The 16,375-nt window shown below is 38.0% G+C and overlaps 1 protein-coding gene and 1 long non-coding RNA gene across 2 annotated transcripts in view; one reads left to right on the top strand and one right to left on the bottom strand.

The window, feature by feature from the left end:
* The window catches only part of LOC111862433 (synaptotagmin-14), a 69,177-nt gene extending 52,873 nt beyond the window's left edge, over positions 1 to 16,304 (top strand). The window contains exons 6-10 of the mRNA XM_033750748.1: positions 512 to 620; positions 4,721 to 4,878; positions 6,894 to 7,057; positions 10,264 to 10,405; positions 13,676 to 16,304. Of these exons, the coding sequence (XP_033606639.1) occupies positions 512 to 620; positions 4,721 to 4,878; positions 6,894 to 7,057; positions 10,264 to 10,405; positions 13,676 to 13,873 (771 nt within the window). The 3' untranslated portion in view covers positions 13,874 to 16,304. The remainder of the gene's footprint in view (positions 1 to 511; positions 621 to 4,720; positions 4,879 to 6,893; positions 7,058 to 10,263; positions 10,406 to 13,675) is intronic.
* LOC117282177 overlaps positions 1 to 16,375 on the bottom strand; it is a 76,889-nt gene that overhangs the window by 50,866 nt on the left and 9,648 nt on the right. The window lies entirely within an intron of this gene.

Raw genomic sequence — 16,375 nt, 5'->3', positions numbered from 1 at the left:
GATTTGTGATGGACAAAGTGGTGCTGGGGCAGGTTTTCTCTGAGTACTTCGGTTTCCCCTGCTAATCTTCATTCCACCAATTGCTCAACAATCACCCTCACCTATCATCTGGGGCTGGTACAATAGGCCAGAAGTGACCACAGCACAAGGGACTTAGTCTCACCCCACTAGCAATAAAAAAATACTTCATCCAGTGCATATTTCACTTTATTATACAAATCAATGCAACTTAAGCACTCATTTTCACTGGAGACAACTCTCCTTTGGTCAAATAAGTTAGAATGCAGATCACTTGTAACTTCCATTTCTGCAATGAGACAGGTTTCTTCATTGTTCTCATTTGCTAATAGCATGAATCATAATTGAAAATTTACTTACTTTAGAATATAGTAAACTGTGCGAAGAAACATAAATATATGTATTGCAATTTGATCAGAGGTATGTGAAACTGGTTTCTTCACCTTGATAAACCATTGTCTTAATGCAAGCATTTTCATATTACAATGTACAGGTTCGGCTGGTCATGCTGCCCAACAAGAGACAGAAACACAAGACTAAGGTGAGGCAGGGCAACAACCCCCAATTCATGGAAAGCTTCCTGCTGCATAGAGTCAATCCTGGTATGTTAATTACAAAGCAAAGGCAAAAAACAAATGAAAAACTTTATATAAATTAAATAAGAAAATACAAAACAAATAATTTGTATTATAAGGCCTGATACACAAGGAGCAGCATACAGGGTCAAAGGTAATATTACTCTGCAGACTTGGTGGTGCCTGTGCCCTTAGCTCCAGGAGGCCCCCTTCCTGCCTTCAGGCAGTCGAAAGGTGACTGCATGATTAATTTTGCAGCTTACTTTTCATTTATGATTCATATCTATCAACTTCATTAATATCAGTGTTCATATGTCTTTGTCAGTCTTTTCTCTAATTACAAGTGTCTAACAATCTTAATTAAACATGTTTGCATTACCATGTAGTTCATAACTTATAAAATAAAACTAAATATATAAAAAGATATTTTCACATTTTAAAGTATTGATAATACAGGGATTTAACAAAATAATGTAAACACTGCAGATGCTATACACATTTCTTTACTAATAATGCACTGAACCACCTTTTGCCTTCAATACAGCTGCAGTCCTTCTTGGAATGGACTCGTACAGGTTTTGAACAGCCTCTAGCAGAATTTTATACCATTTTTCTTGACGAACATCTTCAAGTTGCTTTAGAGATTTCGGAGGTGGGAATCTGTCCCTCATTCTAATCTCCATGACTGACCAGAGTGGCTCAATGGCACTCAAATCTGTTTATTTTGCAGGCCATGGAAGATGTTCAAGTTCATCTTCATGCTCTTCAAACCAGGGCTGAATAGTTCCATCTGTGTGAATGGGGGCATTATCTTCTTGCGAAATAATGTCTGGATCATGAGATGCACCTCATTACCCAACCTGTCCATGTACTCCCTTGCAGTATTTCAGCTATGAAGGGTGACAATGGGACCAACAGAATACTGTACCACGATATTGCTGCTCAAACCATCACAAAACCTCACTGTGTTTCACTGTTAGAACCAGGCATTCTGGATTATAGGCTTCCTGACATAGAGGACAGCATGAATGACTCATGTGACCTTATCATGCACACATTTCCAGTTGTCTGGTGGTCATGAAAAGATTGTCTGTGAATGTCAGCATTGCTTTCAGTAATCAGAGGTTTAACAATTGCAGTCCTATCATGGATGTTGGATTTGTGAAGCTCACATCATGCAGTTTTTTGTGGAAACAGGTTCTTCAAGATTAATATTCAGTTCTGCTGTCCTTTCACCTCTGTAGAAATAGTTCTGTCATTATTTTACAGAATATCCTTCTCAATGTATGACGATCTCTTTCCGTCAATTTTGATTTTCACCCACAGTTCCTCTTTATTGATGATATCTTCTCATGATCTGTGTATGCTAACATAACCTTAGAAACTGTCACTCTTGATATACCTAATAATACCTAATAATGTGCAGCTCTTTTCACAGATGCCCCAGCTAAACACACACCAACAGTCTGTCCTAAATCGGACAAGTCTCCCATTTTCCATTTTTTTTACATGGACTGTCACTCATCACAATCACTAATGCACATACATGAGCACTACAGAGGATCAAAAATGGAAGAACATTCAGTGTTGTCAACTGAAGCCATTTCAAGGTAGCCAACACAAATTCTGTTCCTCAATTTCATAGTGTTTCCATTATTTTGTCCATTCCTTGTAGCTGTGTGAGCACTTCCGGTGTGTTTAGGGTTGTATTAGGTGACATAAAGAGATATGAGGTTATGTGTGGCATAAATTATGTAGGAGTGTTGGGTCACAGTCTTAAGCTGTGCCCATGTCGCATGAAATATTGCTGCACTACTAATATCATTAATAAACTCCATGTATTAGTATAAATAAATGTGTTGATTTATTTGAAAGCTGGCACTCACAACTGTAATTCTTCTACTGTAGAGAGATGATTAAGCAAAGAAATTAGCTTTCTTAGTAACAAATGCATATCTACTAAATTCTTATTTATATAAACATCAGAATCCTTTGGATGGTTAAAATGTAAGTTTACACATACTAGACCTATAATATGTTTTCAAGATATAATGATTGGCGGCAGAAAGAAATGTGTATGAAAAAAGGTGGTACATTCACTTCCCCCTAGTCCAAAAAACAAAAAATCTCATGGCTCATTCCATAAATTGACTGCCTATGGGCTGGGTAACCAGGATGAATTTTTAGTTTTGCCATTTCATTCAGAATGGATGTGGAGTATAAACAGGCTATCCAGTGGTTACTGGTGTCTCTTTCACTGAGAGAAAGCAGTGAAGTATGAAGTTGGCCATTAATCTTTATCTATTGCTCATGTTATGAAGAGCACCATGCTGTGTAAATCTACACAGCATGGTGCTCAGGCACCAGGATAACGACAGATATGGATATCTTGAATAAGTACTCCCAGACAACAAACAAGGGGTGCTTCTGTTTCTTGGAGGTTGGTTTTTGGCATAATAATCCCTCAGAATAAAAAACTTTAAGTTATAAAATTTCTACAAAAAACCTTAGTCTTGAATGGATATTTAACATGGCCTAACAATGGAAACAGGCCATGAAATTTGGAACTTGGGGGATGTAGGATTTTCTCTAGTGCAGGGTCACTGAAAATAAAAATATCTGAATAAAAATGGTGTTAAAGTGACAACAGGACCGAAATGGTTGGGAATAGGGTTCATTGGAAAGCCACCTGAAATATGACAATGAACATTTAAGTTCCCGAAAGGCATGGAATATCTTGACCAGCTAGGTATCTATCAATATTTTAGGAATGACCATGCTTCATGGAGTTGAGTATGAGGGGTTAGCCATAAAAACCAGCCCTTGCACTACAACCTTCAATGATCTATTGTGCTTCCCCTTTGGATTAACGCTTTATTAATCCTACACTTGGAATGAAACATAGGACTTTATTTATGGGGCACTATAAAAGTCACTTGGTTCCATGAAGAATTGACCCAGGTGGCGATATCTTAGGTAAGCTATAGCCCCACAATCACATAAGAAGTGTGTGGCTGATTCATATTCTTGCAGGCACCTTTCGCAAGTTGGGTCGCCTGTCAATTCCAGTTTGAAAAGGTACCCTTTTAGGTGTCAGTGTCCAGTAAGTAATCCTACCACCCATCTTAGTTGAGCTCTGTTTAATTTTAACAGGTCCCTCGTTCTTTTGGCAGAGGGTCCTGTTATAAATCTTTTTGCCTGTTTGAGTCCAGTTGTGGATTCCCAGTTTTGTGTGTGTGTGTGTGTGTGTGATTTCTCTTAGTCCAGTCCCTGATCGCTTTCTTGGCAACTCCATTTGAGATGCCGCAAGCTTGTTCAGGTCCTATGAACGGTTGTTCAGATCCTGTTCTTGCCAGCTGATCTGTGATTTTATTCCCAGCAATACCCTTATGGCCTGGCACCCATATCAGCTGAACTCTGTTATGTCTGGCCAGTTGTATGAGGGATTGGTGGAAATTTCAAACAAATTTTGAAGTGATTTGATGTGTACCAAGTGCTTTGATTGCAGCTTGACTATCTAATAGAATATAGATATTCCTATTTTTGTAGTTTCTATCTAAATTCTCAACTGCGCATGCCTTAATGGCATACACTTCTGCCTGGAATGCTGTTGTATACTGACCAAGGCCAAAACTATGTTTCCGCCCTGTTCCATCACAATACACTCCAACTCCAGTGCCTTTATTTGTTTTGGAGCCATCTGTATACCAGATTAGTCCCCCCTTTCTATCAGGTTGAAACCCCTCTTTCCATTCACTTCTATCAGGAAATCTGATTGTGAAGGGTTTATCATAGACATGTTTCAGTGTCATTTTATTAGATTCCATCTGTAGGATGGGTTCCTTTTTCATGTCCTGAATCATGTATATGTGTGTCCAAAACCTTCCGTTTTAGGTCTCCGTTGATCATTGCAACGTAATCTGTAATTTCCTAACTTGGCCTCTGCTTCCATCTGCAGATGTAGTGGGGGGAGTCCTAGTAGGATTTCCATTGCAGCTATTGGAGCTGTTCTCATTGCTCCCATAATTCCCAAGCAGGCTGTCCTTATGCATCATGGAATTAGTTATAAGATCATAAATTAAACAGAAATGAGATATTTCCAATGGGACACGTTTTTGCATTTACAGAGGATGTGAACAGCATGGGAGTGCGGTTCCGGCTCTATGGCTGTGAAAGAATGCGACGTGAGAGGATGATAGGAGAGTGTGTAGTCAGTTTCACGTCTATAAACCTGGAGCTCGAGACCACTATGTGGGTGGCGCTGGAGCCAAGGGCGAACATAACAGTTAGTATACATCTATAACAAAGACCTAACGCAACCTAACTACCAAAACCACATTAATAGAATTTAATCCACTATAATGTTATATTCCCATCACAAGTAACAATTGCTATGTCAAGGGCCTGTACCAAAGAATCTTCATAGTTTTGTTTTCCATCTATAATGCAACAATATTAATTTAATAACATTAATTCACACTCAGTTCACCAAATGTTCATTAAATGTTTAAAATGTCATTAAAATTATTAAAACATACATACATTCGGTGTTTATGCTACATGTTTCAGCCGCATAGGGCCACCTTCAGGCAACACATCTTTTTAAAGGAGTCTACTGCACTGTGTACTTGGTCAAATGGCATTCATTAAGGCATGTTGTCATTGTTATTATTAACTTCTTTTAATTGTTTTGTAGGATGATTTTCTTCCTATCTTATACATTGTGGCTGTTTTCATGTCCCATTGGGTTGCCGCTTGCTTAGTTTTATTTAGCATATAAGATAGGAAGAAAATTATCCTATAGTCATCCTACAACATCAGAATTCAAGGAAGAAGAACAGCCACAATATATAAAGCAGGAATAAAATCATCTTATAAAATCATCCTACATCAGAATTCAAAGAAGCTAATAATAACTCACTTAGATGTGTGTATCTAGCAACACTAGATACAATTAAGGGAGCAGCACACCCAATGGGACATGAAAACGGCCGCAATGTATAAGATAGGAAGAAAATCGTCCTACAACATCAGAATTCAAAGAAGTTAATAATAACAATGACAACATGCCCTAAATGAATACCATTTGACCAAGGGCACAGTGCAGTAGACTCCTTTAAAGAGATGTGTTGCCTGAAGATGGCCCTATGCGGCCGAAACATATAACATAAACACCAATGCACATGCATTTTAATAATTTTAATGAACATGTGGTGAATTAAGCATGAATTAATGTTATTAAATTAATACTGTTGCATTATAGATGGAAAACAAGCCTATAAGTTATATCTCAATGCAACAGGATGCTGAAATATAATATAAAGAATCTTCAGTCTATATCTCTTCCATGGTAGAACATTTTCTGTGCTAAATGATATGGCTATACCTAACCTCAGACTTTATGACTATGACGTCTTATTTCTCTTTAGCTGCTGTTTCACATATATGCAAGCTGCTATCCATATCTGGAGACCAACTGATCAGTGCAGTGCACAAACCAAAAGCAAAGGAGTTCTGGGCAGAACACTTGAAGCAACCTTTCTTATTGCACACTTCCACCCTTAAAAATCTTGTGTTAAAATAATGCCTTCATAAGATAATGTAAATTTATAATCCAGATATAAAATGTAATTCAGTCCATCTGATAATGTGCTTGGTAGTAAAATTACTTTAAGTAATTCAAGAGCCTAGATAGAGTGGCACTAATTTTGTTCCATATCACAAATTTGTGCATCTGCTATGTTATTATTACCAAATGTAGGAAATTAATGAGTGCAATACTGGTGTAGCCTTTAGTGGCTACATTTATTTTAATTTTATAAAATCTGGTCAATTGGTTCACAAGTTGAAATGGGGGAGTGTGGTGTGGTGCACTCATGCACATGCATGCGCGCGCACACACACACACATCACGATGATCTTGTCTAAACCTACTTCTTTCCTTAAGAAATGACTGCATACTGAAATGATAATGGGAATAGCTGAAAGCAAAAAACTGAAGTGTGTATGATTTACACAGTAACAAACTATATTATTTACACATTTTCTTAAGTATACTTTCAGGAAGATTAAGATTATAGAGTGCATGAAAAAGAATGGATTTACATAATATGTGCAGAAGAACATTAAAAAAAAAATTCTGGAAGACCAAGGCTCCTAGAGTGATATGGATCAAGCTAAATGGGCCAGTATAGATCCATAGGATCTATAATATCTGAGTGAATCAAGTGATTCCTTGATTAGCTGGTATTGCAGTTGTGTCGAACTGAACGCAAATCTTGTGCTTGTGTCTTGCCACAGCTAAACTCATCGGCCTCAGATCTGTTGAGCCTGGCTCGTAGTGACAGCACTGGATCTACACACTCCATGCAGCATGGGGGAGTACCTGAATTACTCCTAGGTCTAGCATACAATGGCACGACAGGGCGGCTGTCAGTAGAGGTCGTCAAAGGTAGTCACTTCAGGTAAGAAATCCTTAACATGTGTAAATATTTTTTTCAAAGTGATGGGCTATGTGCTGCGTTACTGTGTAGATGGAATTTTTTCTTCACATTTACTCCCTGACTGACACTGGGTCCCATCCAATCTCCTGTCCAGTGGGTACCAGAACTCTTTAACTTGATAATAAAGTGTTTGGGGCATGAAGCTGTTCACTCACCTCCATCTTGTGCTGAGGTCAAGAATACGTGGAGCACTACTTCCACTCCCATATGTCTTATTTATTTTGTTTCTAAACCGCTATTTGTTTTTACTAATTCTGTACCTTGGGCTGCTATATTTACCCCCATTTATTTGGTACACAGTTGGCAATGACTGAAGTCCAATCTACTTTCCTTTTCCAACTAATTTACAGTAATCCGTGGCCTGTAGTCCACAAGCGAACTAGGAGTACTACATATACTTACTTACTTACTCACTCACTCATTGAGCTGAGCCCTTCTGGAGGAGCCACCAATTCTGCAGCTACTCAAGAATTTCCCAGCATTTTATGGAACCCGAAGGTTCATTACCGTGTTCACAAGATCCCTCCACTGGTCCCTATCCTGAGCCAGATCTATCCAATCCATACAATCCCATCCTATCTCTCTAAGATCCATTGTAATATTGTCCACCCACCTATGCCTTGGTCTTCCTTGTGGTCGCTTTCCTTCTGGCTTTCCCACCAATATCCTATACGCATTCATCTCCCCCATTCGTGCTACATGACCTTCCAACCTCATCCTCCTTGACTTGATCATTCTAATTATACTTGGAGAAGAGTACAAGTTATGAAGCTCCTCATTATGCAGTTTTTCTCCAACCTCCTGTCACTTCATCTCCCTTTGGCCCAGATATTCTCCTCAACACCCTGTTCTCAAACACCCTCAGTCTATGTTCCTCCCTTAATAGGAGTACTACATATACAAATATTATTTATTCTGTGAAATTGTGTTACATCCTATACTCTCTTCAGTCTAGCTCTCAATTTATTATAAATTAACACCCACTTCTCAAATTTTGAAATTTTAACCACTTTCTTAAATAAGAGTTCATATATCTTAATTCAATACGCTAGATCAAATCACTTGTCTTCAATATTGAATCAATATGTGTTACATGTCTGCACTGCCAAGGGTGAATGCAGGGTGCAAAACATTGCCCGACATGTACGTACATACATACATACATAATGTGACATGCTGCCTGAAAGCCGGACTATAGACATCCATCACTAAGCAACAGACAGTGAGAAAGCATGCTACCCAGGAAACCGTTTGAAGAACACGAGAACCTAACACTGGGTTTCCATCATTACAAACAGGCTAGCAATATCTAAGCAATGAATTGTTTGAGGCAGTAAAATTGTATTCCTGCGGCAACAAGAGATTAGTTTGCATAACAGCAGGTGAAATGGAACCCTTAGACAAGGTGTTCCCTATTCAGCCAGAGTGCAGGATATAATAGTCCAACTTTGGCAAGAGATCAGTTAGTTCATATCCAACAAGAGACCAGTAGAGTTCGTATCTGGCAAGAGGCCAGTAGAGTTCATATCTGACTAGAGCAGAAGCAAGTTCGTATCCAACAAGAGACCAGTCATTCTAGCTTCGACAAGAGCTAAGGACAGTTGAGCTCCGAGCAGAACAGAAGACACTTCAAAGAGATTAGCGATGCGACAGCATATAACATTGAAGAGGAAACGTCTGAAGATGTTATAAGTGTGAATAATTGTATTTGTGAGTGTAAAAATCGAGTGCTCAATAAACATATTCACCAAATCTGAAACCCACATAAATTTTCTTGTCACATTAACTAGGAAACGTACAACAGTACATACATACATACATACATACATACATAACTAGGCATGCATGTTCTGTTTTTTTCACAAAGGGACTTGCAACCTCTCAATCTTTAATGTGTCATCAGTTAAAGGCATGACATCATAATGGTCTGCATCTAATTAGTTTGTAACTGTACAGAGGTAGCAGTAATGTTCAGAAGTCCCATAATATGGATGATTTATGTAAGTGAAACAGGTCAGCTATGTTGCGTTAAAAGCACATTGAAATGCAGATTGTGGATTGTAGAGATATTTTAAAGTTGCACCTAGTCTTCTTAGAAATTCATTAACATATCCTGTAGGACCTCTGTACAAGCTTAATAACTAATTAGGATAAATGTTTTTGTTACTAATGGCATTCCACAGATTTCAAAGTCCTGCTCCTTGCAGTGATGAGAAATATCAATTTTAATGAAATTTGTGTCTGTTCTAACAAAAATACACACACTTCCCCTCTGCAGGTCTCTTTGGCAAAAGCTGGAGCCTAATAGGTAACCATTCATTGTGAGGTGCATCAGCTCCTGTTCAACCATGTGATTTGTCTTAAACATAACATGTGAGGGTTTAGGTTGTCTATTGTTTTTGTTTCTCAATCCTTTGATATTCTTGTGAAAGACCGAGCTGGATGATCATGCATTTTGTTTGTGAACTTCCAAGACTGTAGGTCTGCATTGAATATATATTAGGCATCTCTGTGCTTCTGAACTTAAGCTAAAAGAAGAGACACCCTAGTATGGGTTATAACAGGAATACTGCTTATGCCTGACATATGACCACCAACAATCCTCTCAGCAATTAGTTGCATGAGCCTCTTCTTTCCTTGAGAGTTTAGGTGCAGGCTGTGCATAGTGTAATCTTCCCTCACAAATAATGATGGGTCAGTAATATGAGATATATCGCACCTCAGCAGGGCCTGATAGAACCATAGATTCATGCTCCTAACTCTTCCATTCATCCATGGCTTGTCATGCTTCTCAAAGAGAATGGCAAAGTCCACACTGGTGTTTGATGTCCTCTCTGCAATGAAGTTTAGATCATTTTCAATTGAATGATGATAGTTTCTCTCTAGGCTGTTCTGGCCCTCTCACTATAATAATATGCCCTTGCTTGGTAAGGCATTTACCAAGCCTCCCTATATCTTCAACAACCTTTGCAGAGGAGCATTTGGTTTGAAAATACTACACATGTCAGATTTAGTTCCCAGCTCTCTTGAAGCATGGGGCCAATTTCACTAATATGGCTGCTTCCCAGTAATAAGATCTTTCTTTTATTTTCTCTGTTTTTACTTTATCATGGCATGACTTACAAATCCTTCCAGCTTCCTAACCTATATGTACATATGATCCACAGAAATCTAGCCATGACCCGACCACCTGACACATATGTCAAACTGTGTCTTGTCAGCAGCAGTGGCCAGGAGATGTCCCGCAGCAAGACATCTATCCGACGTGGGCAACCAAACCCACTTTTCAAGGAGACCTTCATGTTCCAGGTAATTCTTCATTTTTATTAAGGCCTACACAATATATCATGTTGTAAACTTGTTAGTCTAGAGGAGGGGATGAATTCCTTTGGAGATATATGGAGTTATTCGGGGATAATACATGAGCACATAATTTACGCTATGCACATTAGCTTCTTGAATTACTGTCTTTGCTATTTGGCCAGCTGCAGCAGTATGAGACTGCAGTTATCCACTACAGTGGTGGTTACTTGTGTGTTTGCAGTATTTGCCTTATAATCTCTCATAATTACTTGTCTCAGTATGAAACAAAGGCCCCACAATCCTCCTTGCATATAGGGAGAATTCAACACCAACTTTTACATCATATTTATTTTATATATTTATATTTCCTATATAAGAAGTGGATTTTTTTATGCTCCAATATCTGTTCTTTTGTGTGTTTGTGTGTACTCAAGTAAAATAAAGCCACATCTGAGATAATAATTAGCAACTCAAGTTAATTAAATTGTATCTTAGAATAAGAATTCATTCCTGCAATAAATTCAATCTTTAGAACAGTAAACATGGGATTTAATTTGTCAAATTTTTAGTCAGACCAGTCACAATAGAGGGCAGCATTATTTATTGCTGAAGGACTTTAAATTATAGGTTTCAGATTGTCACATTGCTGGAAGCATTTACTCATTGATTCACACTTCACTCCAATTTATTTAGAACCAACAAAAGGTTGAATATGATGATTTTGAAGGTATTTCTCATAACTTATTGCTAGCATATATATTTGACAGAAAATTATGTGATTTGATGGGTAAGATTAATTTCTTCCCTTAAAACATACCGGGGGGATATGCAGTAGCGTAGTTGGTTGAGGCACTATGCTACAAGCCGGAAGGTCGTGGGTTCAAGTCCTGATGAGGATATTGGATTTTTTCAATTGACCTAATCCTTCCAGCCGCACTATGGTCCTGGGGTCGATTCAGCCTCTAACAGAAATGAGTGCCAGGAATCTTCCTGGGGGTAAAGGGCAGCCGACGCATAAGGCTGACAACCTTACTGCCATCTTTGAGCAGGTGGTCTAGATAATGTGGGACCCTCAATGTCTCACAACCCTATGGGCCTCTGAGGCCTGTTACAGGGATAGCTTTACGTTTATAGCACACCGGGTTTGGAAAGGCATACTAAACAGAGGAAACGTAAGATTATGGTGTTCTAGGATGTAACATCATGTAGCCTGGCAGATAGGCGCCAACTTCAGGTTAGACTCACCTATCCATCAGAGTACATAGCATCATACACAGGTAATTTGTAATGCTGATATTCACCACTGCAAGAGCCTCAAACATTAGAGAAAATTTAAAATCTCTAGTGTAAGATCTGAAGCTTGTATGGCAGCCAAAGTTCATAAAATCTTCTCGTTCTGTCAGCTATGTCAATTGCTTAAAAATCACTGTCGTTCCAGGGACCATCTCTGTCCCTATCGCCAGCTTGAAATTGTAAACTGATCTTACAAAACATTGATCACATCACCTGTTTGCCGATTTGATGTAACAAATTAGATATCTGTATGCTATATGCTTCAAAAGATAGAACTTTGATCAATTTATTAAAAAACACTGAACACTGATACAGTGTGGTTAGCATCCCTACTTTGTATTCAGATGATCTGGGATTCTTACATAACCCAATAAACTGATTACTCTGACTGAGGTTTTCCTCAGTCTTTTCAGGTTAATGCTGTGACAGTATCTTAAATTAGGCTATGACTACTTCTGTGCTCTTCCTTTCCATTTCATACCATTCTACTGATCAATGCTATATGAGTCTGGCAACTGAAAGCATTGTCAAACAAACCCAGAAGGGCTAAATAAATATAAACTCTGTTTACAAGCGTTATGTTTTATATTGGATTTATATTCAAGGATAATCTCTGTACAATATAATAACCTCATATGAAGAAAATATTGGGTGAGTCAGAAAGCATCAGCAATTATTTTTCTAAAATAATACAGTTACAATTAGCATGCACACAGTAACATATTTTTCTAAGAAAATGTGTTTGGTTGAATGACAAGCCATGCATATGCTGCTTTTTAACTTCTTTGTAACTGGTGAAATGGTGCCCTCCCAAAGCATCTTTGAGTGGACCAAACAGGTGACAATCAGAAGGAGCCATATCAAGGCTAAACAGATAATGCATCAACACCTCAAGTTCAGCTGGCATAGTGTTTCAATGGTGTCGACAGCAGTGTGCAGATGGGCATTATCATGCAACATCGCAATATTTTTCGACAATAGTGCTCAGAGTTTGGCCAGAATTTTTAGTTCCAGCTGGACCCAAAGCATTTCACTATAATGGCACTATTTACTTCTTTGTCCCTCTCTTGCTAATGTTCCAAAATTGGCCCTTATGCATCCCAAAAAGTGTCTACGATTTTCCCATTGATGGTTGAGTTTTGGATATCTTTTTGACTGGCAATGCCAGATGCTTTCATTACATACTCTGGTGTGTTTGCTTTCTGGAGCGTAATGGTGGATCCACATCTTGTGCTCAGTGATAGTGTGCCTCAAAAAAGCGTCGCCTTCATTATGAAGGCCTTGGCAGATTGTCAAACCTTTGCACTTATGATTTCCTGTGAGCTGTTTTGGAACCCATTTTTCAAAAGGTTTATGAAACATGTTGCTCATGGATAATTCGGTGACAAAAACCATGACTAATATGCAGATGATGTGTCAATTCATCAACAGCCACCCATCGATTACCCAGTATCATGGCACGGACTCCTGCAGTGTTCTCTTCCATACTGAATGCGGATGTGCGTCTTGATCATTTTTCATCAGCAGTTGTTTTTGAACATGGCTATCCATTTTTACATACCTCGCTTCAGTAAAGCATTGTTTCCATATTGTGCTCAAAGTCTGCAATGGATTTCTGACCCTGGTACACCATCAGCCCACAAAAAATCCTATCACTGCTCGCTGCTCTTCTTTGGTGCCTATAAAAAGCAGAGCAGTAAGCTTAACTCTGTTGCGATGACACTACAACTGGCTAGTCGGTCATGTAAGGAGTTCTTGCTCCTACCTGCATGCAAAATAAGCATTGCAGCCAACAAGTAAGCTTTCTTGTAAATCGTTATGGAAACTTTCCGACTCACACGCATAAGCAATACATCAAAGTACTAGAAGAGCATAGAAACAGTCACACATTAAAGTCTGTGGATGAGTTATTTCACAGTTTCTGTAATTTCTATTTATTCTGGACAAGTTTTCATTTAGTAACAAAAGTTTGGTTCATTTCAGGTGGCACTGTTCCAGCTTCCTGATGTAAGTCTAATGGTGTCTGTGTACAACAAGCGAAGCATAAAACGTAAGGAGATGATAGGCTGGTTCTCTCTGGGACTCAACAGTTCAGGAGAAGAAGAGCTTGCGCATTGGAATGACATGCGTGATGTGCGAGGAGAGCAGATCTGTCGATGGCATGTTCTGGTTGAATCATAGAGATGAACATATATATTTGGTTAGCTCTCTTGGCAGTGCCATATTTTAACTTGTCAGGCAATGCATCAGGCCTCCCATATGAAGGGACTTTGTATTGCTGTGGCAAAGCAACTATTTCTTCGTCATTTACCAATATTTCTGGTGTGGTTTCTAACCCAAAACAATGGGATTCTCATAGGAGATATTCTTGTGGAATTTATAGATTTTGAAGTGTGACAGCATGACATTGTAAGGAAGTCTTATGTAATATTTTAGTGGAATCCAGGTAAGCCATCTGGAGCTACATCAGCATTCCAGACTGTACACAGAATATATGATAGTTCCTAAGAGGTATGTTTTTGATGGTGGTACTGCTTCACCATATATGGCTTGCAATGTCTCACCATGGCATTTGTTGCACCATTTTCTTCATTCAGTGGATGAACATTATAGAAGCATATCAAACAGTGGACACTTCATCTCTTACTTTTTCATACAGCCAATCTAGTCCTGGTATTTGTTGATGAATTTGACACTTTGAAGACTGTTGTTGCAACCAGCACTTTGTAAAGAAAGCACAAAACTTCTTTGAGCACAAGGGATATTCCCAGTTGTACATACACTTACTGTTTAATATTCATATTGTTGTTGTCATTGACATGTCATCACAATTACTCCAATTTAATTCAGAGTCACAAATCCCAGCTTTTATCTCACCCTATCAATATGTACTGGCTTTTCACACAGTATATACTTCATGTCTGCATATTCCAATGTGTCTTCAATAGTCTGATGCTGTTTTTCAGTTTCAGAATGTGGTTTATAATTATGAAATGTAAATTGATTAGGTTTTCAATTCTGAAAATGTTGTTTTCCATAAATTGCTCTTGCAATTTTGATTCTGAAAATTTCTTAACCCCATTTACAAATCATGGGTAAATGGAAAATTATTTCACAGTGGTAATGGTAATCATTAAGTTTTGTCAGCATAACGTACGAGGTTTTTTGGATCAGAGTGAAGGAATGTGGCCATATTACTTTAAGTTTGGGGGAGTTTTTGACACATGCTGACAAGAGATTGCTGTTAGTGTAATGACACAATATAATTTAATTTGTTTAAAGCTTATGCCAACACAGCTGACTGTTGCTACACTCAACATCACATTCATTTTTTGTTATACTGACTTTAAACAGAAAACAAATGATGCACAAAATAGTCAATTTTTATCGAATGAGACGGGTAAAGCAATTTATTCCATTGGTTTATGGTGGATTCTGTTGTTGGACAGTTTCCATGCAATACTCATTTTCCCCCTGAAGCATTGTATGGGTGTCCAATAGTGGGAATACAGTGTCAAAGTACTGGAAACTGTTATGAAGGAAAAATTATGTATAAATCATATATTGTACCTTAACATCATTTCAGTTCTCTGTAGATCAGAAATGATGTTCAAACTTGTAAAATTTATGGCTAATTGATATTGTCATTTTGAGTCAAATGCAGACATTTGTTCAATGCATTCATGTGATACACATACGAAAATCAGCAGTGTGAACTTACTATTGCTGAAATACATGTGTAGGCTCTGACACAGATACTGTGTTCAGTGTTGTATTAAATTCAGATATTTGTATCAGAGCCAAATTGTTGTACAGATGCTGATCTTGTTGTTTATACTCATATAAATGTCCGAAATAACTTTGCAGTAATACATTTTCATATATATTATTAACTCATAAAGAGAGGTATAATTAGTCATTCTGACATATTAGAAAAAGCCAGGGACATGCCGATTTACACATCAGGAAAGAAAAATATGAACATTTTAGAAGAAGCCCAAGAATTAATTCTTTCTCACACAGTTTTCTGTTATGAATAGAAGTAAAGGTTCGTTTTTTCCTTATTATATTACCAAACATCATAGTCAAGTAGGCAGCATTCCTGCTTTCATTTGGGAGGTCATGACCGCTTCCTTCCACACCTTTTCTAATTCATAATTCACTAATAATCCAATCATTTGATACTATAAAGTCTGAGCTACTGACAATGTAAGTAAATTAAATCATAAAAAAATATACAGGTACATAAGTAAAATTTTCTCTTTTGCTATATATCCGACGTATAATTTTCAAAATATGCTGTATCTTCAACAGCAATGAGTAAAAAGAAACATTATATTACATTACAGAAAAAGTATTTATGGTTGCACCTGTTCCTGAATATTTTTTTTACATTCTCATATGCTGCCATGTTAGTATGGATAATAAATTCTTGAAGTACACATGGAGCTGTTAAGGCAACCATATGTGATGAAATCTTCTTGCATGACAAGCCTCATTAAATTGGAGTCAAAGTCCAACACTTTAAAGACCTTCTTTATCTATAGCATCAGGAAATGATGTTCTAAATAAGCATTTATATATACAGTGCGTACAATCAAGTGCGCGCCGCGGCTGCAATTTGCCGTGAGTCATACCACCGCAGAACGGATGCAGTCGCGGGGAGGAGTTGCAACTCCTCCC

Source organism: Cryptotermes secundus, unplaced genomic scaffold, assembly GCF_002891405.2.
Source record: "Cryptotermes secundus unplaced genomic scaffold, Csec_1.0 scaffold744, whole genome shotgun sequence".
In the NCBI taxonomy this organism is placed as follows: domain Eukaryota; kingdom Metazoa; phylum Arthropoda; class Insecta; order Blattodea; family Kalotermitidae; genus Cryptotermes; species Cryptotermes secundus.
Note: the sequence above shows the minus strand (reverse complement) of the source record. Positions and strands in the feature narration are given on the sequence as shown.